The sequence below is a fragment of the Rhinoraja longicauda genome, chromosome 20 (genome assembly GCF_053455715.1).
Source record: "Rhinoraja longicauda isolate Sanriku21f chromosome 20, sRhiLon1.1, whole genome shotgun sequence".
NCBI classification, from domain to species: Eukaryota; Metazoa; Chordata; class Chondrichthyes; order Rajiformes; family Arhynchobatidae; genus Rhinoraja; species Rhinoraja longicauda.
Window position 1 is genome coordinate 11714396 of NC_135972.1, and position 24413 is coordinate 11738808.

The 24413-nt window shown below is 44.2% G+C and overlaps 1 protein-coding gene across 5 annotated transcripts in view; it reads right to left on the reverse strand.

Moving 5' to 3' along the window:
- Positions 1-299: 299 nt before the first annotated feature.
- The window catches only part of LOC144603562 (PDZ domain-containing RING finger protein 4-like), a 357547-nt gene continuing 333433 nt past the window's right edge, over positions 300-24413 (reverse strand). For 3 of the 5 annotated variants that reach the window (XM_078416944.1, XM_078416939.1, XM_078416945.1), the window contains 5 exons: positions 21283-21384; positions 15808-15870; positions 11002-11103; positions 5274-5390; positions 300-2448 (listed from right to left, as the gene is read on the reverse strand). In XM_078416944.1, coding sequence (XP_078273070.1) covers positions 907-2448; positions 5274-5390; positions 11002-11103; positions 15808-15870; positions 21283-21384 — 1926 coding nt within the window. In that variant the 3' untranslated portion in view covers positions 300-906. The remainder of the gene's footprint in view (positions 2449-5273; positions 5391-11001; positions 11104-15807; positions 15871-21282; positions 21385-24413) is intronic. The other 2 variants (XM_078416940.1, XM_078416946.1) reach the window with 1 other exon arrangement.

Below are 24413 nucleotides of genomic sequence, written 5' to 3' on the forward strand. Positions count from 1 at the left end.
GCTGAAAGTATTCAGACTTTTTTTCCCTAAAGTTGAAGAAGTACAGAAGGATTTTGATGGGTAATTTAAAATCCTGTAGATAGAGATTAACAATTGGAAAATTCACTTGCATAGGACTGAATGGAAATACTTTTGATTATAACCTGATTTTGCTTAAAATAATGGTTCAACTTGAATCTGTACAATGGCAATAAGAAAATATTTGTAATATGTGCAGGAATAGATTTTACAATAACATAGTTACTCTGTGAAATCTGCATTTCTTCAAATATAAGCAATAATTTATTTTATCTTCACAATAACCACATAATTTACCTGACTACAGCATCATATCCACTAGAGTACGAAGCACTCAACCACCTACGCTTTACTTGGACAATACACTTTTAATTTACAGACTAATCGTACAATACATGGCTGAACAAGTGTGAAAGTTAAAAAACTTTGAATGTTAATTTGATGTTCCCATGTTGCAGCATAGAAAGTAATGTAAAGAGCTAGCAGCTCAAGTATGCAAAGCTATTGGGATTGGCGTCATATAGTTTTAATAACATAAACATAATACAAAAGAAACTTGTGTAATGATTAACAGACATAAAATCAGATTCTTAAGTTACAATAGCAATAGTAATAATATGAAACATGGCTCTTTTTTAATACAAATAGTGAGATTGATGACGATGGTGTGTACTGTATGGATGGTGGGGAGTTGTGACCTACAAACAGTTACCACATTTATAAATCTTGTAAAAGTGAATCAGCAACTGCTTGTAAAAACCACGATTCAGATCAGAAGCAGTCCTCGGATAGAAAAAAGTGACATGCCACATTTAACGAGGCAATTGTACGCTACCTCAAAATGGATAGCCTCCTTATATATATTTAAAAAAAAACAAGTGTCTCCTTTTACACCGTAGTGACCGAGAGGAAGGAATTGTAGACCCTCGTACCGTCTGGTGACTTGGCACCGTGTGTCATGAGTTCCTGGATGGTCATCCAGTTGTCGAAGATCTTCTTGTTGCGCTTCCTCATCATCTTTCTGTGGCTGAGCTCGATGATGCTCGGATCCCTCTTGCCGTCGGCGCCCTGCGGGCCCTCCTGCAGGCACTCGAGGCGGCTGCGCAGCATGAGCTCGCGCCGCCGCCGATGCTCGCGGGCGCGGGCCGCGTGCTGCTTGCGCTCCTCGCGGCTCCAGTAACGACCCGTCTTCAGCTCGCTCACCGCGTCGTCGTCCGTCGTCAGGCCGCGGCGCTCCTCGTGGATCCGGAGCGCGCGCTCGCGCAGCAGGCGATCGCGCGCCGGCCGCTTGGTGATGTAGCGCGAGCCGTCGCTGCGCACCTTCACCTTCCAATCCAACCTGGAGCCGCCGGCCGCCTCCGCCTCGCCCCCTGCCCTCTGCGAGTCCTTGCAAGCGCTGACCAGGCTGAGCTGGCTGTTGGCGTACTCCACTGCCGACTTCTGCTGGATCAGGTGCATGTAGCTCTGGTAATGGCGGGCGTGCGCGGGGATGTTGACGTGCCTGTGAGAGGAGCTGTGGTAAGGCGACAGGTAAGGGACCCGTTCCCCGCCACCGTACTCTTGCTCCCCCGACTTGCTCCCCTCCGTCAGGTTCCCCGTGTCCTCCCCAGGCACAGCTGTCTCTGGCGTCTCCGAGGAGCTGCTGACGGCGGGGCTGGCCTCCCTGGGCGATGGCGGCGCCTGGTCGACGGCGCTCCGCAGGTTCTTCTTGTTGGTGATGCACACCATCCGCTGGAGAGAGCTGTCCGGGGAGCGGTCCACCGTCAGCGGGGTGCTGCGGCAGCTCTCGGCCGTGTTGTAGGCGCTAGAGCTGTCCTTGTCCGATTTCTCGGGGTGCTCCATGATGTCGGCCAGCTTCCCCCTCTGTGTATCGATGCTGGTGTTGTAGTTCCTGAAGCTGCTGTCGTGGATGGACCACACGTCCTCGTACTCCTCCCTCACCTTCTGCAGCTGGTGAGCCTGCATGATGTTCTGGCACTCCAGCTCAATGTTCCTCAGCTCCTCATTGAGTATCTCCAGCTCCCGATCCATCACCTCTTGCTGCTTCTTGCCGCATTCTATGGTGCTGGTGGAATAGTAAAGGTCAAACTGGCTGCGGTTGTTCGTCTTGCACTTCAGCTCCAGGAGCTCCTTGAACCTCTCGCAGTCTTCGTCCTGGGTGCCAACAAAGTCGGAATCGTTGTATTCGCCCGACACAAAGCTCTCGTTGCATTGGAGCTCGCTGCTGCCCAAGGTGTCCTGACTGTAGCCCAGCTCGCGCTGGCTCTCAAGCAAGGTGCTGTTCTGCTCCTCTCCCAGGATCTCCTGCTCCGAGCTCTCATCGTTCCTCACGCTGTCGTCTGTACGCCCAAGCCCACTGTCCTTCTCGTGGTTATTGGAGGAGGTGGTTGCAGTGTCCGTTGTTCCACCATCTTCCTCGTGCTTTTTCTGCTTGCATATAAAAAAAAGTTACATTCAGTCACTAGGTAGACGACTACTTGATGATAGTTGAACAGCATGATTACTCACGTCTCTCCGCTGTCTGGTTAACACGCAACAAAAGCTTTTCACTGTACCTCAGTACATGTGACAATAAACTAAACTCAACTCAAAGATGGAAAACGATCTGAAGGCAGTTGACAACGGAATGGTTGTGAAAAGTTAACATGGGAATGGGAGGCCAAAGAGAAGAAAAGGGGTTTAAAAGGCTCTAACACCATGCATGCCCCTTTCTTGACTTTATCAAATTATTTGACTAAACAGTTGAGAGGGATTAGTAAGGGTGTCAAAGGTTACGGGGAAAAGGCAGATGAATGGGAAAAATAGATTAGCCATGATTGAATGGTGGAGCAGTATCAATGGGCTGAATGGCCTATTTCTACTCCTATGTCTAATGGGGAACACAACCATGTTCACAAGTTTGGCTGCAGGCAGAAATTAGTCTCCGTTTTAGATTTAGTTACCACAAGCTCAATAGGCCATCGTGCACATGCTTGGAAACTCGGCTCTCAGTCACCATTGACTCGTTCACTGAAGTATGTGAAACGATAGACCTTTCATTCAACCTGTGAGTGAGAAAGGTGCTCTACCAAAGGTGCTTCCCTGCCCTCTGACAACAACGGACCATGCCAGGACAATATCTTAAAAGCCGCTTGCAATGAAAGCAACTGTCAACAATAACTTTCAAATTTTTCTTTGACATCCAAAGACATGAATGTTTGAAGATCAACCAGCGCAGCGGTTACAATCTATTGGGCACCATAGATCTCTGCCCTCCCATATACCTTGGAGATACGGACTAACTACACCACACCTCTCAATCTACCACAAATGCTGCCCCTGCTAGGTTCATTGGCGGGATAACTGAAACAATATCAGCATCATCTCCCAGCAAGGAAGATCCAGTTACACCAAGTTGGTTCCAATGTGCAGGACGCATCATTTGCATGCACTCCATTCTGATTCCTGCAAAACGAAGAGACGACCAATTGGACAGAGGGCAAGATTCAAGGATGTTTCTCAAAACATCCTTAAAGGTTAAAGCTCCCACCCATTCAAGGGAGACTAGGCTGTGACTGTTGAAATAGAGTAGGGACATTTTGGATTGCATCGAGCAGCTTGAATCCACTGACTGGGAGCATCCAGCAACCCAGTGTAAATGATAGACGGAACTCACCACAAGCTCATCTCTGTCTTCTGTGTACCAGTGCACAGATGCACCAGTTGTCCACTCATGAATATCAGAGGGCAGAGACAGTGGTTCCTTGTATGCTATCCTCCAAATCAGAATTCATTTTGGTTGCTAAATTTAATTTGGTTGCATTAATGATAATCAATTGACAGCCTTATTAATAATGATCAAGTTTTCTTTTGAAGTCATTTCCAAATGGGGAGCAATTTAACATCACGTTGAGGAAGAGGCTTTGGAGACCAGAATTGGCACCATTGAAGCACTGATCAGAAGAACCTTGATTTTTGGGAAGTCAAACCCAACTTGCACTTTCACAGTGAACGGTAGAGCACCCGGGGAATGTTGTATAAAAGTGATCAAGGAGTACAACCACATAGCACCCTGAAAGTGGTGTTAGATGCACACTAGATTCACCAGTCAGGGCATTGAGCATAGAAGTTTGGACAGCATGTTGCAGTTGTACAAGCCGTTGGGGAGGTGAGAGGGAAGGATTTAATAGGAACCCGAGAGGGAACTTTTTCACACTGAGGGTGTTGCCTCTCTGGATTGAGCTGGCAGATGAAGTGGTTGAGGCAGGTACAATAACAAACATTTAAAAGACATTCGGAGCAGGTACATGAATCAGAAAGGTTTAGAGGCATGTGGGCCAAATGCTGGTAAATGGGATCAGCTGAGATGGGCATCTTGTTCGTCACGGACGAGTTGGACCGAAGGACCTATTTCTGTGCAGTGTGACTTTATGACGCTGCGACTTTAAGAACAGGATCTCAAGGATAGACAATCAATTTCTGTTAGTTACCAGATAAGGGGATCTTAACAGCAAATGGTAAATTTCTTGCCTGAGAAGAACATCTATCGGTTAGACTCTAAAATGTCTGCCTTTCGTGAAAGGCAACGCCACTTTAGGCTTGAAATATTATGCAAAAGTGGTAAGAATTTAAAAATAGAATATGCCAAGAAGCTGTCAAGCAAGCAAGTCCATCTGCGTTTTATGTGTAGTATGGAGAACTTGGGTCATAATTCAAACTCGGTTGCAATCTGCCTCCGGCACTATTGATAGTCTCATTCAGGGGCTAAGTAAGTGGGTGTGAAAGGAGATGGAACCTGTACTGATACAGCAGGGTTTGTTCTTCTGAGTTATGGTCAACACATAATTTGTACAGAGTGAGAGATCTATCCCATAACTGAGCTGTACTGCTTGATTCAGTCACTGGGCTGCTGAGATTAGAACTATTTAATCTCCGTATACATTTTACCGAAACGGATAAATAATAGTCCTTCGCAACAAAACTACAGCTGTGAATTGAGCATATTGACAATTTGGCATTCAAATCTTGAGTTAATTGTACAGGCCGATGCACATTGATCTGAAGGGCAACACTATTGTTAAAATGAGTGGCACCGAGGGCTAGGTTGGACTTGTTTCACTAGAAATGACTCAATGTTGGCACTTAAAACGAAACCATGATGCAAATGACATTGCACCATCCCAATCCTTTACAACCAATTAATGATTTCCTAAAAGACATATCAAATGAGGCAGTCACACTGCACGGAGAACGCTCCCGCAAGCACCATATCTTACCTGCTCAAGACCTGTGGCTGTGAACTGCATTGCTTGATTGTGTTGCTCTTCTAACATGTCCATGTGTAGCTCATCGAGATAATCATTTCGATCATCGTTCAGCCAACCCTCATCCAACTGTTAAAAGAGGAAAAAGATGGGATTTAACAAAACAATTATAAGCTAATGGGCCTTCCCACTGACAATCAGGAAATCTAAAGCTGAATACAAATCATTGTCTAGCTATACCTGCATGATGTTGACTATTACTATCTGGAAATTCTGGTGGATCTGTCATACTTTGGACCACATTATGTAATTGCTTCTGTGTCCATCAGAGGGAGCTTGGCATGGTACAACAATGTCGATTATTCAGTTTAGTTTATTATTATTGTCATGTGCATTGAGGTACAGTGAAAAGCTATCCAGTCGAAGAAAAGACTATACATAATTACACTCAAGCCGAACTTCCTAAATCGTCTAGGGAAGTAGAGGGGTTGGTGTGCTTTCTTAGCCATAGCTTCATTGTGGCCAGGCCAAATTACTGGTGGTATTTATTTCTATGAACTTGAAGCTTCACCGTACAATTTGAGGTGTATTTATGATGGCTTACTGTTCTAATACACCTGAGAAACACCTTAGATTTAGTGATTTATTTTTCCACATTATTTTTTTGTATTACCCTACGATGCACGAGGCAGTGATTTGGCCCATCGAGTCTACCCAGAGAGAACCTGAGAGAAACTCGCGTGGTCACTGGGAGAATGTGCAAACTCCACACAGACAGCACTGGAGGTCAGCATTGAAGAAGGGCAGCTGAAAGTGGTTTACAGCTGCACTGAGATGTGATTAAAAATCAAATGGTGTATGAACATTTTTCAAAATGCAAGAGTAATATCAAAAACACTGTTGCACATGAAAGTGAGAAACTTGAGGTTTCTAGATTAATTCTGACTTCAGTGGAACAGGCATTCAACAGGATTATAATAGATAAATTGAAGGAGTATCTACACAAAAGGAAATAATTTAACACGATGCATGCTCATTTATACTCAGAGATTAAAGCCCTACTTGTCTTCTGTGCAGAACCAGTAAGGGAGGGGATACCAAAAGCGTTAAATTATACAAAAATAAATCAAATTTTAACAAAGGAGGCGGGTGTAAAGAATGACAAAAGGTGACATAGTAAGAATTCAATGAAATATGGATTGAAAACTTGTCAGGTACATAAAAATTAATAAAAATCATTTGCATTCTACTTGGAAATAAAGAGAATGGTTCAGAGCAAAGCTGAGGATTGGGTAGAAAAGGAAACAGTGGACAAAAAGCTGAAAGTAGGAAATAGTGGAGACAAGTTAAATAATAACTTTGTGTCCCTATTTACTATTGTAGAAGTAAATGGCCTTTCTGGACAGCCCAAGGAAGTGAAGACTGAATTGATGGGAGGGAGAAAGGGGGCAGTGGACACAAAACATTTCATGGAAGTAGGTTGATGGTAATGGAGAAATTAATGGAGAAAAACTCTCCAGGGCCAAGATCTAGCACAGACCTTTCAAAAAGAAAGCACTGCAGCAAGCAGTGGGTGGAGAAAGGGATCCCAGCAAGCTGCAGCCCATCCCAACGGCAGGCCTGGCTCACGCGTCTTGGAACCCAAGATGTGCAGTGCTGTGGCAGAAAGCTCCAGAGATGCGGGCGGGCGGGTCGTCGAGAGCGAGAAGGAACCTGCGCTGTTGAGGGCAACCCGGCGGTGGGCCGCTGAGAGCGAGGAAGGACTCGGGCCGCCGAGAGCGAGAAGGGCCGCCGATGGAACCCGGCGGGGGATTGCCGAGAAAGGAGGGGGACCTGGCAGTGTGCCGCCGAGATCAAAGTGGGACAAAGTCGGGAGCTGCTGAGAATGAAGGTCGGCCCGGAGGGTGGGTTTGGGGGGGCAAGTGCTGCGGCAGGCTTGCTTTGTTGCTGAGAGGAAATGTGAACTGTTTGATTAACTCTTTGTAACTTTGTCGGTGCCTGATACGTGGTGGCTCTTTGTCCTCCGCCAGGTGAGGTCTGCTGTATGTGGTAGATCTGTCTACTGGCTTATATGCAAAAACAAAGATTTTCAGTGCACCTTGGTACATGTGACAATAAAGTATCATTGAACTGAATCATTGAATCTTTTACAAAAACTGGCGGTCCAGAGAAATGCAAGGGTCCAACAACATAATTACATGTCTGGAGTAGGTACAAAAAAAATGATAATGGAACACGAATACCTGTATGTGGTTAGGGGTTAGGGTCGCTTTACAGAAGTACCAAGGCCTACTCTGACTACACCATTCAGATCTGCTATTTAAAAAGTCCAAAAGATAAACTAGGCTTGGAGTGAGTGCAGGATAATACGCTTGGGGATTCTGGAGTTAAATTAGCAGTAATTATACAATTAATTCAATTTCCTGGAATTCAGAGGATTTAAGAGGAAATTTGATAGGCTACAACTATTTGTAGTTTTGAAATCCACGACCAAAGGATGCACCCCATAAATAAATGTCAAGTTTCTCAGGGGGCAGTTGTGAAACATTATCACGCACAAAGCCTAGTCCAAGTTTGTGACTGCCCATTGCCAATGGAAGTTACTGGCTCAATTACTTGCTTCAAATCTCTGATTGATAGATCTTTGATTAACCAAAGAGGTGTTAAGGGATTTGCGCCTTTGGCTTTTGGAAACCAGGTCACAGATCAATCATGACCTCAATGATTGGCAGAGCAGGCTCAAGGGAATGAGCTCCTTTCTCCATTGGAATGAAGAATAGGGGACACTGTTTCAATGTTTCCAGATAGTGAATAAGGATAGGTGTGAGAAATAGGGAGGTCATCTCTAAACCACCACAATTTGCTAGACTGGACAGATTTATTGCAGTGATATGTTTTGGAGTGAATAAAGAAACAATAATGAAAGGCCAAGATAGATTGGAAGAGGAGAGAATTTTTCAAGTATTGGGAGACCTGAGGGCACATGTTCAGAATAAAAGGACATACTTTTAGAAAGGAAATTAGGAATTTCTTTAGCCAGAGTGTGGTAAATCTGTGCAATTCATTGCCACAGATGGCAGTGGAGTCCAGGTCATTGGTTATTTTTAAATCAGAGATTGATAGGCTCTTGGTTAGTAAGGGCATCAAAGGTCATGGGGAAAGGGCAGGAGAATGGGGCTAAGAGGGAAAATAGATCACACATGATTGAATGGCGGTGCAGACTCGAAAATCCGAGTGGCCTAATTCTCCTGTCTTATGGTGTGTCCCACTGAAAATGGCCCTGAGGAATGAGTAGAAGACATCTTGAAATTTGAATACATATATCTCCTACTACGAGTACTGGGGAATAATGGCAAAGTAAATAGAATTTTGGATTTAATAAAATGACAGAGCAGATGCAATGATAAATTTGTGTAATGCAGTGCGAAAACTCTATTTAGGTTTGAACAACCCATGATAAGATGCTATTAGGAAAAATCATGATGCCAGGAATAGGGAACTGAGGTATGAGGAATGGTTCAAATTATTGAGACTATTTCTACGGGAGCAGATGTAATGGAAATTTTACTCCAACTTGGGATAGAATGAGTAGGAAAAGCATATTTATTTTGGTTGGAGTATCAGCGACAAGGGCTCATCAATTTTAAAATGTCACAGAAGGGTTCAGATATATATCCATGTTGTTTGTGTCAGAGCATGCTATTAGTTGCTATGTGGATGTCAATGTTGATTCATTTAAGAAAGAAAATAGATAAGTATTTGAATCACACAGCTTTGAGGAAAGTGTGGATATAGTTTGTTCTCCCAAACAACTGCATGATTAGTTGGCATTCCCCCATGCAACAAATATTTACGGGATTAGGTGGAAATATGCCTAAAGAACGTTCAAAAGTCTTTGAATATCTATCAACATGCCTTTATCAGAACCAGTCCCTGCTTCCTCATCCGGGTGATCTACTGACCAAAGGGTTGGGATTTCACAATTACTGACTTGGATAGATTAGGCGAGTGGGCAAATGCATGGCAGATGCAATATAATGTGGATAAATGTGAGGTTATCCACTTTGGCGGCAAGAACAGGAAAGCAGAGTATTACCTGAATGGTGAACGATTAGGAGAAGGGGAGATGTAACGTGACCTGGGTGTCATGTTGCACCAGTCATTGAAAGCAAGCGTGCAGGTGCAGCAGGCAGTGAAGAAAGCGAATGGTATGTTGGCATTCATAGCAAGAGGATTTGAATTTAGGAGCAGGGAGGTTCTACTGCAGTTGTACAGGGCCTTGGTGAGACCGCACCTGGAGTATTGTGTGCAGTTTTGGTCTCCTAATCTGAGGAACGACGTTCTTGCCTTAGAGGGAGTACAGAGAAGGTTCACTAGATTGATCCCTGGGATGGCGGGACTTTCATATGAAGAAAGACTGGATAGACTAGGCTTGTACTCGCTGGAATTTAGAAGACTGAGGGGGGATCTTATAGAAACATATAAAATTCTTAACGGGTTGGAGAGGCTAGATGCGGGAAGATTGTTCCCGATGTTGGGGGAGTCCAGAACCAGGGGTCACAGCTTAAGGATAAGGGGGAAGTCTTTTAGGACCGAGATGAGAAAACATTTCTTCACACAGAGAGTGGTGAGTCTGTGGAATTCAGAAGGTAGTTGAGGCCAGTTCATTGGCTATATTTAAGAGGAAGTTAGATGTGACCCTTTTTGCTAAAGGGATCAGGGGGTATGGAGAGAAGGCAGGTACAGGTTACTGAGCTGGATGATCAGCCATGATCATATTGAATGGCGGTGCAGGCTCGAAGGGCCGAATGGCCTACTCCTGCACCTATTTTCTATGAATCCAAAGAAAGAAGAACGCATTGCAAAGCAACCCATTTTCAATCCGAGATATTGTTTCTTCCATTGCTGAATTTGGAATTCATAGTGAAAGGTAGGAAACTCTAGTGAATAATGAGTATCACAGTGTCTGGCAAGTAAATGTGTACTAAGAGATAGTTAATGTCATGAGCAAACAAAGTCTTAGGATCTTCAGAGAATTATTTACAGGAGATTATGCGGAGGGAAGCCCGGGAAAGTGGGGGAGATTAATAGGGTGGAGAATGTAGAGGAGGAAGGAATGCGAAAGAAAGGAACATCGTGGGATCAAGATGACAGAGAAGTAAAGTGCAACCAAAAATCCTCGAGGAATGAAAGCAGATTCAAGGTACTTCTGGTGTTTTAATAACAATTGTCTGCTGACAGAAACTCCATTGGCACAGCTCGCCACCATCTTGAAGATCACAGAGAAATGCTCCACTCCAAAGCATCCTTCCCTTTGCTGATTCAAGCCTCACTACAAAATGTTACATAAACCAGCCTGATACTGCAGTGCAGCACTGGGGAAAGGTTGCAATATTAAAAGATCCACCGGAAGAGGAATTGGAGATTTCTTCTGGGCAATATCCATGCTCCAACAAATACTGCTGGAAGATGACCTGGGCCATTTATTAGAGTGATACAGTGTGGAAACAGGCCCTTCGGCCCAACTTGCCCACACCGGCCAACATGTCCTAGCTATGCTAGTCCCAACTGTCTACATTTGGCCCATATCCCTCCAAACCTGTCCTATCCATGCATTTATTGCATTAATTGTCCCAGGATCTTGTTACGTTCAAATATGGTGCATTTATCTGAACTTCAATTACAAAGTATTTGATAATACAATTTTCAACATGCAAAAGATGGGTTAATCAGTGGTTACCTGAATCTCGGGTCGAGCAACCAGCAGGAGAATATTTCTGCTTTCCTCGCTGGAGAGTAATGCCACTGCTTCTTCCCGGTCTTGGACATCCTTGCCATTTATCTACGTGGACGAAGAGATTTAAAAAAAATCATTTTTATTTTCACCACATCAACCCTGAACATTGTAAAAAGCAAATTACAGCTCATTTGTATAACGAATTGGCATGGTTTCTCCACACAAAAGACTCCTCTTGAGGATCACAGCAGTAAGTGCTGTCACTCAATTATGTGCTTACTGCAGAAGTTGTTATCGGTCGGGAAAGGAAGCTGGACATAACAGGAAGCTGTAATGTTCATAAATGTCCAACATGTGGCTCAGCAACATATATCCAGGAACACAATTACTTGGCAGATGACAGATGACGTCCATCTTTTTTCTCTTCAGAGTAATGGAAGTGTCAGTCAGAGATAATAGTGCTGGAGCTGGAATCAGTCAACCTCTGCACTGGTGGGAGATCCAATTAGAAGCAATGCAAGGTGAGATGGACCTCCATTGCATACAGGCACACTGCTTTCACTAAAATACTCTGAATCAATTGAGAAGTTGCTCGTGAACTAAAAGTTTCTGCCAAGAGATCAGTGTGATATGGACAATGGGAGTTATTTGTACATTGCTTCACTTTCTGCAAGTAAGCTGCAAATAAATACTTAGAAAATGAGGAACGCCCTGAAGGCGTTCTTGAACAAGGAAGATGGCATCACGATTTATCAAACTGCCTCTCTGGAGTGCCCGAGGCAACAAAATGTAGCATGCACCGTAGCCTGATAGTCTATTGTTTTTTTAATGCTGCCAGTGGAACTGACTGTCATTCTGTGGTCTCTTCCCTTCATTCACCCAAAAAGAAAATTCATGGAATCCTTATCAGTGCCATTAATGTTGCATTCAGGTATTTTTCAAATGCCTTCCAGATTCAATAGCTTGTTCCACACTCCACAAATCTACACAAATCTCCACAAAGGGCCTTCCATCCCCTTGCCGGGGCTGTGCGTGTCGGTCGCCTCGTTAGGGGTCGAGCTGCCTGTCCGTGGGCGTGGGGGGAAGAGAGTGGAAGTTTTGTTGCCTTCCATCACAGTGAGGGGGTGTTTGGACTCACTGTGATGGATGTTTGTCTTGGGGTCGTGTATCCTGTGTACTTTTTTTCTTTTTTTTGTTGTGTTTTGTGACTGCTGTAATTTCGTTCGGTACTTGTACCAAATGACAATAAAGTTCTATACTATACTATACTATACTATAAAGACTGCACATTATTCCATTCTTGAACCGGTCACAACATACATTAATAAGATACGATTAGTCATACATTCCCTGATTTAAATCTCCAGCATTTCAGAAAGTCAGATTTCGGGTTCCCCCAATCATAAGGAGGCAACCTAAGACACAGTGGCGCAGCTGGTAGAGCTGCTGCCTCACAGCGCCGGAGACCCGGGTACAATCCTAACCTTGTGTACTCCTTGTATGGAGTTTGCACATTCTCCCTGTGACTGCGTGGGTTCCTCCCACATCCCAAAGACAGTCAGGTTTGTAGGTTATTTGGTTTCTGTAAATTCCCCCCCAATGTGTAGAGAGTGGATGAGGAAGTGAGATAGCACAGAACTAGTGTGAATGCTGATCGACGGTTGGCATGGACTCAGTGGGCCGAAGGGTCTGTCGGTGAACTCACCTTCTTCAAAGTCTGCTGCACGGACTTTTTAACACCACTTTGAAGAAGGTGCACTACATTTTGTCGTAGCTTTTTGCATGCAGGTATATGTGCTTTGAATAAACACATAAACAGAGCTTATTGTCAAAAGAAGGTGCTGAAATCTTTGCATATCTGGGTATATGTTACAAGGCTTCCATTCGGCTTTCTAATGACGTTTCTCAGACAGACTGTTAACTTATGCCTTTTACATTTACTCAGCAGGAAACAAGGCCGCTATTACCCTGCTGTAAAGAGATTTATGCTTTCACTTTGTTTCACTCTTCCTGCCAGTTTAAGTCCCGCACGCAAAGTTGCAACAAGGGAATAATAAAGAAAATTTATTATTTTTAAAAAGCTTGTGCGCCTCTGCAGATTCCCCATTCTTAACAATGAGTTAGTAAATGAACAACAACAAATTTTCTTTCTTGGCTCTTTTGATACCACACTCCAAAGCACCTTCCAATGCAGCAATGTCATTTCTCCCAGCAGCTCTCCCTAAATCAGTGTTGCTGGTAGAAATGCCACTAATGCCAATTAAAATGAATCAGCTGGACCTCTATTCAAACCACATTCTTGAGAAGCTATAAAAGATTATGCAGAAAAGATTAGGTCATAAAGTACAGAGAAAGGCCCTTTGGTCCACCATGCCCATGCTGTTTTCAGATTAGCGGAAGAATGTTCAGCATCTCAACCTTGAATGTCCTAATACATGTTCTCAGTTTGTGTTCCTTCATTCTGGCTCTGCAGATACTAGCATCCACCATACTAGTAGGTAAGCCCTTTGATCCCAGTTGGACAGTCCCTCACTTAATGGAAAAATAGCACTGAAACGAATAACTCAACTTGTCATCAAAGGACAACGTTGGAAATAGACAGTAAGTCAGGCAGGATCTATGGAGAGAAAACCAGCCAATGTTTCAGTTCTGATGAATGCTCATTGACTTGAAACATTAACTTTATTTATATCTCCACAGATGCCAGCTGGCCTGCTGAGTATTTCTATAATCTTCTTTCCTCATTTCAGATTTCCAGCATTTGCAGTTTTTGGTGTTAAATTACTGTTGGCTGCATGCACTGAAGTATTAATAAATGGTTTGTTTGCATTTGCAAGGATATAACTAATTAATATTTTGCAAGTTCCTAACGAAACTCCTTTCTGACTGTGAATTTAAGATCAAAACAACTCACGGTGGAAAAATCTCATCTCCCTTCTGGGTTTTTTTTCTATTCTAGTGATTTTAAAATTCTACCATCTCCTGTCAGTCGATAAAACAACTCTCCTTATCTACCAAATGCAAATCTAACATAATTTAGGATGCCGCTATTAAATCTTGTTTTGACTTAGAGAATAACCCTGGTTTCTTTGTGTTCAGTTCAAAATGGAAGTCCCTCATTCCTGCTACCGTTCCAGGAAATCTCCCCAGCGCTCCTTTAATGAGGGGGATATTGTTTGGATATCCTTCCATATGTGGTGTCCGGAATGGGACTAAATCCTTAACCAGACGAGCTCCTTAACCAGAATTTTATAAAATGGAGACACTGCAGAGTCTGAATTCTTGAGTAAAACACAAAGTGCTAGAGTAATTCAGCGGGTCAGGCAGCAGCATCTCTGAAGGACACGTTTTAAGTTGGGAACCTATTTCTAAGCACCTTGCTTTTGTGCTCTTAGACCTCTTTTACCTACATTAATGACATGGGAAGAGGCCATTGGGTCTCTCGGGTCCAGGCCAACTCTCAGAACAATCCCATCAATCGTACTGTTCACCCCATATATGCTAATTAACACCTCACTGGTTCTCCTTCCATCAGGAGCCATTTAATCCACATTTTCCTGGAGTTTCCTTGGGAAATGAGAGTATCCAGGGGAAACCCACAAAAACAAGAAGAATGTGCAAACTCCAGCAGACATCACAGGAGATCAGGAATGAAACTGAGTCACAAGCTGTTTTGCCCAAATAACTTCAAGGACTCAAATGCATTCTTAACAGGTTTCCCAGCTTGTCTTTCACAGATCCACAGAATTGTGTGTGTATATATATATTTATATATATAGAGAGAATGTGTAGAAATATATATATATATACACACACACACACACACACACACACACACATATATATATGGAGAGAATGTGTAGAATGTCTGAAGGGTCTCGACCTGAAACGTCACCCATTCCTTCTCTCCCGAGATGCTGCCTGACTGAGTTACTCCAGTAACTCACTGAGTTACTGCAACATTTTGTGTCTACCTTATATATATATGGAGATCCATTTTCAAATTGCAGTATTCACCTTACAATTGCACCATTTAGATCAAAATGATTCTCCTTTACTCTTCCTTCCAAAGTGAATGACTTCACTCTTCTCTAAATTAGATTCACCTGCGACATACTGGCACATTTCAGGCAAAGTCTGCCACTGTTTTCCACAGGTCTAAACTTTACACCGTCTGCAAATTTTGAAATTATACCTCTTATTCCCAAGTCTAGGTCATGAATATACATCAAGGAGAGAGGCACTCCCAATTCTGGTCCTGGTGGGACACCATTATTAACCCCCCCTCCCCCCCACACCTACTTGCAACATCTGGTTAGGTTGCGCTGTGACACCCATGGTGGAGATTAAAAACAGGATCATAAACAAATCTGAAAGAACTGCCTGACAGTTCTGCAGACATTATAAAAAAGGTTTCCTTATGTGAAACTTGCTTTGGCAAGCAATTTAACGTTGGCATGCAAACATCGGATGGGAGGCCAGTGATCTGCTCTACAACAAAGCAGCTTCCTATTTGATAATGTATATTTGTTTTGAATAGTCCATTTTCTTGTGCCCTTGCTTCTGCCAAACCGGAATGCTCTCCAGCAGGGTTGAGCCTGAATGTTGCTATGGCAACAATGTGTGCCTGGCCCAGCCGTGGTACGGCACCCTCTGTGGGGGCTGCATTTATTGCATGGAACTGGTACCAAACTCGACTAGAATTAAATCCTCTATCAACTCGTTGCACATCTAAGGCCTGTCTAGTTGGTGTTGCAATAAGAGGAGCCCTGCAACCTTGGTCTGTCAAACATTTCCGTCCATGTTTACCTGCACGATCCGATCTCCTTCCCTGATGCGCCCGTCTTTGGCAGCAATGCTATTGGGGTCAACCTGCAAAGATAAAATGATGTCCAAGGTTATGCGATTGGGTGACTGATGGGAAAGCCTTCAGTAAGCAAATGTTGCTAAAAGCAAAGAATTGGAATTCAATCATCAACTAGTTGAATAGCAACAATCAATATCCACTCCATGGACTGCCAAGGATATCTTGACTACATTTCCTCCATTCCATTCTCTCAGTTTGTCTGGTGGTGATGCTTTCCAAAACAGTGCCTTCCATCTCCTTAACCCTAGTCTCCCCTCCACCATTGTTGACAGGGGTTTTAGACATATCATTTCCTTCACCGGCAGGTCTGCTCTCATCACCCTCTACGCGCACCCAGAGCAGCCTCAACTTCCATCCTATCCACCTCCATATTCAGACACCTCCAATGTGCTGCCATCAAGTCAAGTCAAGTTAAGTCAAGTCAAGTTTATTTGTCACATACACATACACGATGTGCAGTGAAATGAAAGTGGCAATGCCTGCGGATTGTGCACAAAAAATAATTACAGTTACAGCATATAAATAAAGTTAATAAAGTTACTATAGTGTAGACAAAATTTAGTCCCTGGAGTTATAAAAGTTGACAGTCCTGATGGCCTGTGGGAAGAAACTCCGTCTCATCCTCTCCGTTTTCACAGTGTGACAGCGGAGGCGTTTGCCTGATCGTAGCAACTGGAACAGTCCGTTACTGGGGTGGCAGGGGTCCCTCATAATCTTGCTTGCTCTGGATCTGCACCTCCTGATGTATAGGTCCTGCAGGGGGACGAGTGTAGTTCCCATGGTGCATTCTGCCGAACGCACTACTCTCTGCAGGGCCATCCTGTCCTGGGAAGAGCTGTTCCCAAACCAGACTGTAATGTTGCTGGACAGGATGCTCTCTACAGCCCCAGAGTAGAAGCAATGAAGGATCCTCAGAGACACTCTGAATTTCCTCAGCTGTCTAAGGTGGTAAAGGCGCTGCTTAGCCTTACCCACCAGTGCGGTAATGTGCGTTGCCCATGTCAGATCCTGGACTCCCAAGTATTTAAAACTGCTCACCCTATCCACAGTAGACCCATTTATCTCCAGTGGCGTGTACGTCCTTGGATGTTTAGCCCTTCTAAAGTCCACAATCAGCTCCTTAGTTTTAGTGACATTCAAGAGGAGGCTATTGTCCTGACACCAGAATGCCAAATCAGCCACCTCCTCCCGGTAGGCCTTCTCATCGTTGTTGGAGATCCGGCCCACCACCACAGTGTCATCAGCAAACTTGATGATGGAGTTTGAGCTGAATCTGGCCCCACAGTCATGTGTGTACAGGGAGTACAGTAGGGGGCTAAGGACGCAACCCTGGGGGGATCCTATGTTCAGGGTGAGGGGGCTAGATGTGTGTTCCCCCATCCTGACCACTTGGGGCCTGGCGGTGAGAAAGTCCAGGACCCAGGCACACAGAGGTGTGCTAAGCCCCAGCTCCAGCAGCTTCTCAACCAGTCTGCTGGTTGAATGCTGAACTAAAGTCAATGAACAGCATCCTCACATAGCCCCCCTGGCTGTCCAGATGAGAGAGAGTGGTGTGCAGAACCTGGGAGACCGCATCATCCGTGGACCTGTTCAGACGGTATGCGAACTGTAGTGGGTCCATGTTGCGAGAAAGGAGAGCGCAGATGTGCTTCTTGATTCGCCTCTCGAAGCATTTCATGACAACCGAGGTGAGGGCCACCGGTCGGTAGTCATTTAAACACGCTGGAGAGGCATTCTTTGGCACCGGCACAATGATGGATCTTTTGAAGTATGCAGGGACCACGGACTTTGCCAAGGAGAGGTTGACAATTGTGGTGAGCACTGGAGCAAGCTGAGTAGCACAAGACTTTAGTACTCGCCCAGATATACCATCTGGGCCTCCAGCTTTCCTCGTGTTCACTTGACATATCTTCTATTCCTTCCTCCTTGCAGTATTGCAAATGGTCTCATTCCGCTGGGATGCTCTGGTTGGCTCATCTCCATCCACTCCTCATGGTTCCTTGCCATGCAACACCAAACCTTCCAACTCTTCCCTTCTCACCATCCAGAGACCTATATGGTCCAGGTGAACCAGTGTCACTTGCATTTATTCCAATATCGTGTATTGCATTCAATGCTCATGAAGTTGTTCTCCCCTCCACTGGCGAAACCAAATGCAGACTGAGTGACCATGTCACAGAATACCTCTGCCCAGTCTGCATTTCAGAAAATCTTCCTTTCCTGCCAGGATCTCACATTCATAGTGATACAGCATGCAAAGAGACCCTTTGACCCACCTGGCTCTTGGTGACCACAATGCCTGTGTAAGCTAGTCTCATTTGGCCCATGTTCCTCTAAACCCATCCAAGGTATTTATTCACAAAATGCTGGAGTAACTCAGCAGGTCAGGCAGCATCTCAGGAGAGAAGGAATGGGTGACGTTTCGGGTCAAGACCCTTCTTCAGACTGATGTCAGGGGGGCGGGACAAAGGAAGGATATAGGTGGAGACAGGAAGATAGAGGGAGATCTGGGAAGGAGGAGGGGAAGAGAGGGACAGAGGAACTATCTAAAGTTGGAGAAGTCGATGTTCATACCACTGGGCTGCAAGCTGCCCAGGCGAAATATGAGGTGCTGTTCCTCTAATTTCCGGTGGGCCTCACTATGGCACTGGAGGAGGCCCATGACAGAAAGGTCAGACTGGGAATGGGAGGGGGAGTTGAATCTACGTAGCTATCCAAATGTTTTTTTAAGCAGTGTAATTGTACCTGCCTCTACTACCTACTCTGACAGCTTATTCCACAAACCTACCACCCTCTGTGGGAAAAACCTGCATTTCCAATCTCCTTTAAATCTGTCCCTTCTCAAATTAAATTCTTAGGTAACCAAACATTTGTTTGGGATTCCCTCACCGAAGGAAAAAGACTGTGACTATCTACCCTATCTACACCTCTCATGATTTTATAAACCTCTACAAGGTCACCCCTTGATTTCCTTCCCACCAGTGAACACATTCCCAACCTATCCAATCTCTCCTCATAACTCAAGCCCACTTCCCCAGTCCAGGCAGCATTCCTGTGGAATTTTCTGCACCCTCTCTAACTTAAATTAAATCTTCCTAATAGCGTGATCACCAGAACCAAACACAGCATGGTGTGGTCTAACCAACATTTTATCCTGTCAACCCCTCATCTGCCTCTACTCTGCAATGCAAATCTGGTTTTATCTCCAGTGTTTCAATGTAAAGTAATCGAGGCCAGAAACCCACATCTGCCACAATGTTGCCCAACCTGCAGCGTATTTCCAGCAGTTCTCATTTTATTTCAGGTTTCCTGCATCTGCAGTATTTTGACCTTAGACTTTCACCAATACTCACGTTTGAGAAGTGATGGCTGGATGTGTCAGGGAGAGAATTGTGACCAGATTTGTATTCACAGAAGGAAAAGTGGATCAGCCTGGTGTGCCATAATAACTTGCATTGTCAATGGTGGGCGAAGCATGGGAAAGATATCTTACCGGATACGAAGATGCACCACCAAAAGCCGAGGACATGGTACATGCACATTAGTACTATGTCCTCTGAGGAACCACTTCCGCACCCCTGCTGCCTTTCTTTGTAAAGGGTTAGTTATGAACCGATGGTCTGAATGGGCTTCCCTAGAACTATTCTGATGGATTTGTGCGCAGTTAGGACCTTGACAAAGTCCATTGAAAGAGAACATTTCTTGTAAGTGCAACTGTATGGAATATGCAGCTAGCCGAGCCGATTGGGCCTTGCCCATAGGATATCTTACAGAAGAGCATTGTTTAAAGTAGTTGGCGAGTGTTGATGACCTACAGTCTAAGCATGCTTCATAATGTCACATATTGATTGACCAAGCATCAAGGATATCTGTTAATTTCCTTGCTTTGACATTTATAACCTGAGGCTGGAGACTATTAAAAGCTTTGTTCTCCGAGTCTAGTGAGGTTAATCAAAACATCCCCCCCCCCCCCCCTCCTCCCCTCATGCACGCCATGCTTTACTGATTGTGCTGTCATTTCAAAGCTGTGGCAGATGATCTCAAATCTCGCTTACATACCATTACAGCAGCCAAACACGTGCAGAATTTATGGAAAGAGGATTTATACCATTTTGTTATCTGCCAAGTGAGATAAGCAACAAATAAGGAATTTTAAGAAGGGGCCGTTGTTTAGATGATCAGATGAAGCTGTGGCAATCATGATTCATGGGCGCTCCCATCTAATACTGGTTCTTGTTATTGTGTGTTGCAGAATTTGGAATACAAATTATACTCGATCAAAGTCAACACTGTGCAGAGATGAGTGATGACCCTGCAATTGGGGGATGCTTCTATCTATCACCTTTGGCACGATCGCTATCTTCAACTATTCATTTCTCTCATTTTACCATTGCATTCCTGTTTAAACCCGTTGTTACAGTAATGGAGGCCTTTTTATCTCATTTATGATTACTTTTTGATAACCTATGGCCCAACACTTCACAATTTTGTTTCCTGACGACTGTAATCTTTGAATCCCACCTTCATAGCGTTGGAGACTTCCTTTCTTTCAAGAGGCCGATCAAATAGGGTCAATACCTTCACTCTGTACAATCTCACCAAAATAATGTGCAATTTCCATACCAGTGTCAGAATGCCATGAGCACTGTTGCTGTTTAAAGGTAATGAAGGAGAATGTTCACCATAAAGATTGCAGTGTTTCAAGCAGGCAGACCAACACCATTTCCCAACTGTGACTCGCAAAGGTTATAATTAAAGAGATCCATATCCCATGAGCTAGTAACAAAGGTATGTAGGTTAATTGGCTGGGTAAATGTAAAAATTGTCCCTAGTGGGTGTAGGATAGTGTTAATGTTACGGGGATCGCTGGGCGGCACGGACTTGGTGGGCCGAAAAGGCCTGTTTCCGGCTGTATATATATGATATGATGATATGAAGGGTAGTTATTAACTACCTTCCCTACAACTTCTCCCCAAAGATGTGTCTTATCAAAGTTGCAGGGATAACATCACAAACAGGGATGTTGAGTATGTTGGGCTTATCTGAAACAATACCTCTTCATGGTTAATGCCATGTTCGATCTACAACATTTTCCTAAATGGCCTATCAATTGAACTGTAATAATGCCCTGGATTTCAAGGTTTTGCTGTTCCTCGACGAGAGCTTTGTGTAAGAGCCAAGCATATGTGTGGCGTCAACTCAATGCTTCTCATTTAATTCTTTTTCCCTCTGACAATGCTCGGTAATTAAGATCTACCATGGAAACACTTGCTCAAGAAAAACAAGCTGCAATAATCATATTACTCAGACAAAGCAGTTTACCGCTGCAATTAGAGTGACAATGCTTGGCACACAGCCAGTGCAAGTCAGGGCCACTAAAGGTCTTTGTTGGCTTACATCTTTCCTCAGTATCTTACCTCACTGACATAGATCCCAGTATCGTCTTCATCATCGTCTGTTCTGTAGCAGACTGTCAAGCCCAACTTCTCCTGGATGCTGATGCGGCTGAGTTCAACCTCCTGAAAGGACACAAACACACGTCTGAAGAAGGGTCTCGACCCGAAACGTCACCCATTCCTATCCAGAGATGCTGCCTGTCCCACTGAGTTCCACCAGCATTTTGCGTCTACCTTCGGTGTAAACCAGCATCTGCAGTTCCTTCCTGCACATGGCCCCAAGTTGTTAGTTACGTTTCTTTCAATTGTCCTGCATGTCCTCGCCTCCAAGGTATTGCAGACTTGGACAGAGATATTCTCTTGCAACCATGGGTAAACTGACCTTTTTTACATATTTTATTACAGAGTCCTCTGACATATCAACGGAGTTGGCTGCTTGCAATAACTTACAAACTGGTCCCGTTAGTGAGATACTTCTCCCAGACAGTGGAGAAGTTTATAACATAACTAAACATTGCTGTTTAAGAGTATCATTTGGCAAACTGTTCATTTAGCTGGAGCAGGGAGCTCTCCAACCACACTGGGGATGTCCAATACACGATCAAACCCATTCTGGCAATTGTGCAAGAGGAAGGTATTTTTCAGAGGGAAAAGAACCCTACCCTCTGTGTCAATGCTAAAACCTATACCACTGAAGTTATGACCAAACAGTGGAACATTTTGAATGTACTGCGAATATTTTTTTTTTTTTATTTATTTTTTTAATAGATTTTTTTAGATTTAGAGATACAGCGTGGAAACAGGCCCTTCGGCCCACCGGGTCCGCGCCGCCCAGCGATCCCCGCACATTAACACTATCCTACACACACTAGGGACAATTTTTTTTTTTTAACATTTCCCCAGTCAATTAACCTACATACCTGTATGTCTTTGGAGTGTGGGAGGAAACCGATGATCTCGGAGAAAACCCACGCAGGTCACGGGGAGAACGTACAAACTCCGTACAGACGGCGCCAGGAGACGTAGTCAGGATCGAACCCGAGTCTCCGGCGCTGCATTCGCTGTAAGGCAGCAACTCTACCGCTGCGCCACCGTGCCGCCCCTATTAAATGTCCTCTGCCTGCATGTGATCCATATACTTCCATTCCATGCAGAGCCATGTTCCTATCCAAAAGCCTCTTAAACGCCACTATCCTAACTGCCTCCAACACCACTCCTGGCAGCACGTTCCAAGCTCCCACCACTCTCCAGCAAAAAACTTGCCCCACTCATCTCCTTTAAACTCTGCCCCTCTCACCTTAAAGCTATGCTCTCTAGTCTTTCACATTACCACCCTGGGAAAAAGGTTCCGACCATCTACTCTATCGATGCCTCTCATAATTTTATATACTTCCATCAGGTCTCCCCTCAGCCTCCGGCACTCCAGAGAAAACAATCCAAGTAAATAAACGCAAGGCAGGAACGAATAGACATTAAACCATATGGGAGACAAGTGGTATGGGGAGAACAGTATAGTGATGGTGAGGACAAGGGTGGATCAGCATGATGCAACTGAATGTCAGCAGACTTGAGAGACCAACTGGCCCACACCTGCTCCTCTTTCATACGTTATAACGTACCATATTGTGTACTATTCAGCTCATTAATTAAGCAATGAGTTAGAACCATAAGCCCTTAGTCTCACACCCTCCCATCCTGCTGGATACAAAATACAGTCGTGGAACCTTGATTCAAACACTACAGTCAGTACTAATTGATGGAAAGAAGCAGCATGGAAACAGGCCCTTCGGCCCACCAAGTCCATGCAGACCATCGATCATCTACACACTACTTCTATGTTTTTCCACTTTCACATCCACCCTGGCACAGAAGTCAATTTACAGAAGCCAATTTATGTACAAACCTGCACATTTTTGGGATATGAGAGGAAACCAGAGCATTTGGTTCACAAAAGCCGCATCTTGAAGCACTTCTGCCAGTGATCCATCTTTGGTTCAAAGATGGACACAAAAAGCTGGAGAAACTCAGCGTGACAGGCAGCATCTCTGGAGAGAAGGAATGGGTGACGTTTCAGGTCAAGACCCTTCTTCAAGGGTCTCAACCTGAAACATCACCCATTCCTTCTCTCCAGAGATGCTGCCTGTCCCACTGAGTTACTCCAGCTTCTTGTGAGTATCTTCAGTTCAAACCAGCATCCGCAGTTGCTTCCTACTCATTGTGACTTTGGTTCAGTTCTCTGCTTTTATGGTCTGGCCTACTGAACATGCACCACAACCCTGCTGTTAGCAACACATCACATGGACAAAGAAGCATAGTGTGTTTCTGACTGTCACATTAGCCCATTCAGATTCACCCTATTCTGGATACTCTATTCTAGCCAACTTCTCCCTGTTACTGAAAACTAAAGTTTTCTCTCTTTCTCAGTTCTGAAGAAAAGTCGCAGAACTGCAATGTTCACGCTGTTTCTCTTTCCACAGATGCTGCCTGACTTGCTCTGTGTTTCCAACCATTTCTGGTTTTACTTCGGATTCCCAACATCCTTGAAGCTGGTGCCCCATCACAACCTTTCAGACATTGACATGTCATGAAGGGGTGGACAACAAACATTGTGACTGTAAAAGCTGATTCAAGGACTGACAAAACAAAATTGAGAGGAAGTTCAGATGCAGGGCCATGTGTGTCAAGTTTGTGTGTGTTTGTGTGTGTTCATGTGTGGGTGTGCGTGTGTGTTTGTGTGTGTTTGTGTGTGTTTGTGTGTGTTTGTGTGGGTATGTGTGTGCACAAATGCAAGCTTGAAACTTATGCATGGGATAACACATATGCCTGGTTTTAAATGCTCCGTGGGAATATGATTGTACCACTGTGTATGGTGTAGAAAATAGATAACTAAGTAAGCATTGCTGCAGTGTAAGAACATAACAATGGTATTTTGGGTTCTGTAGGAGAGAGGCATTGAATCCCCTGTGGAATTATACCAGCTCGGAAACATCAAGATAAAACGGAACAGAAACAATAAAGATTTTTGTTTTAAATCTGCCAACTGTTTTTCAATGCCACCGATGTCATTTGTGGGACCTCACAACTTGTTGTTTTTTTTTTCAAATGTTTCAATCTAATTTTGTTAGATAATTAGACTGATTTTCAAACTCAAT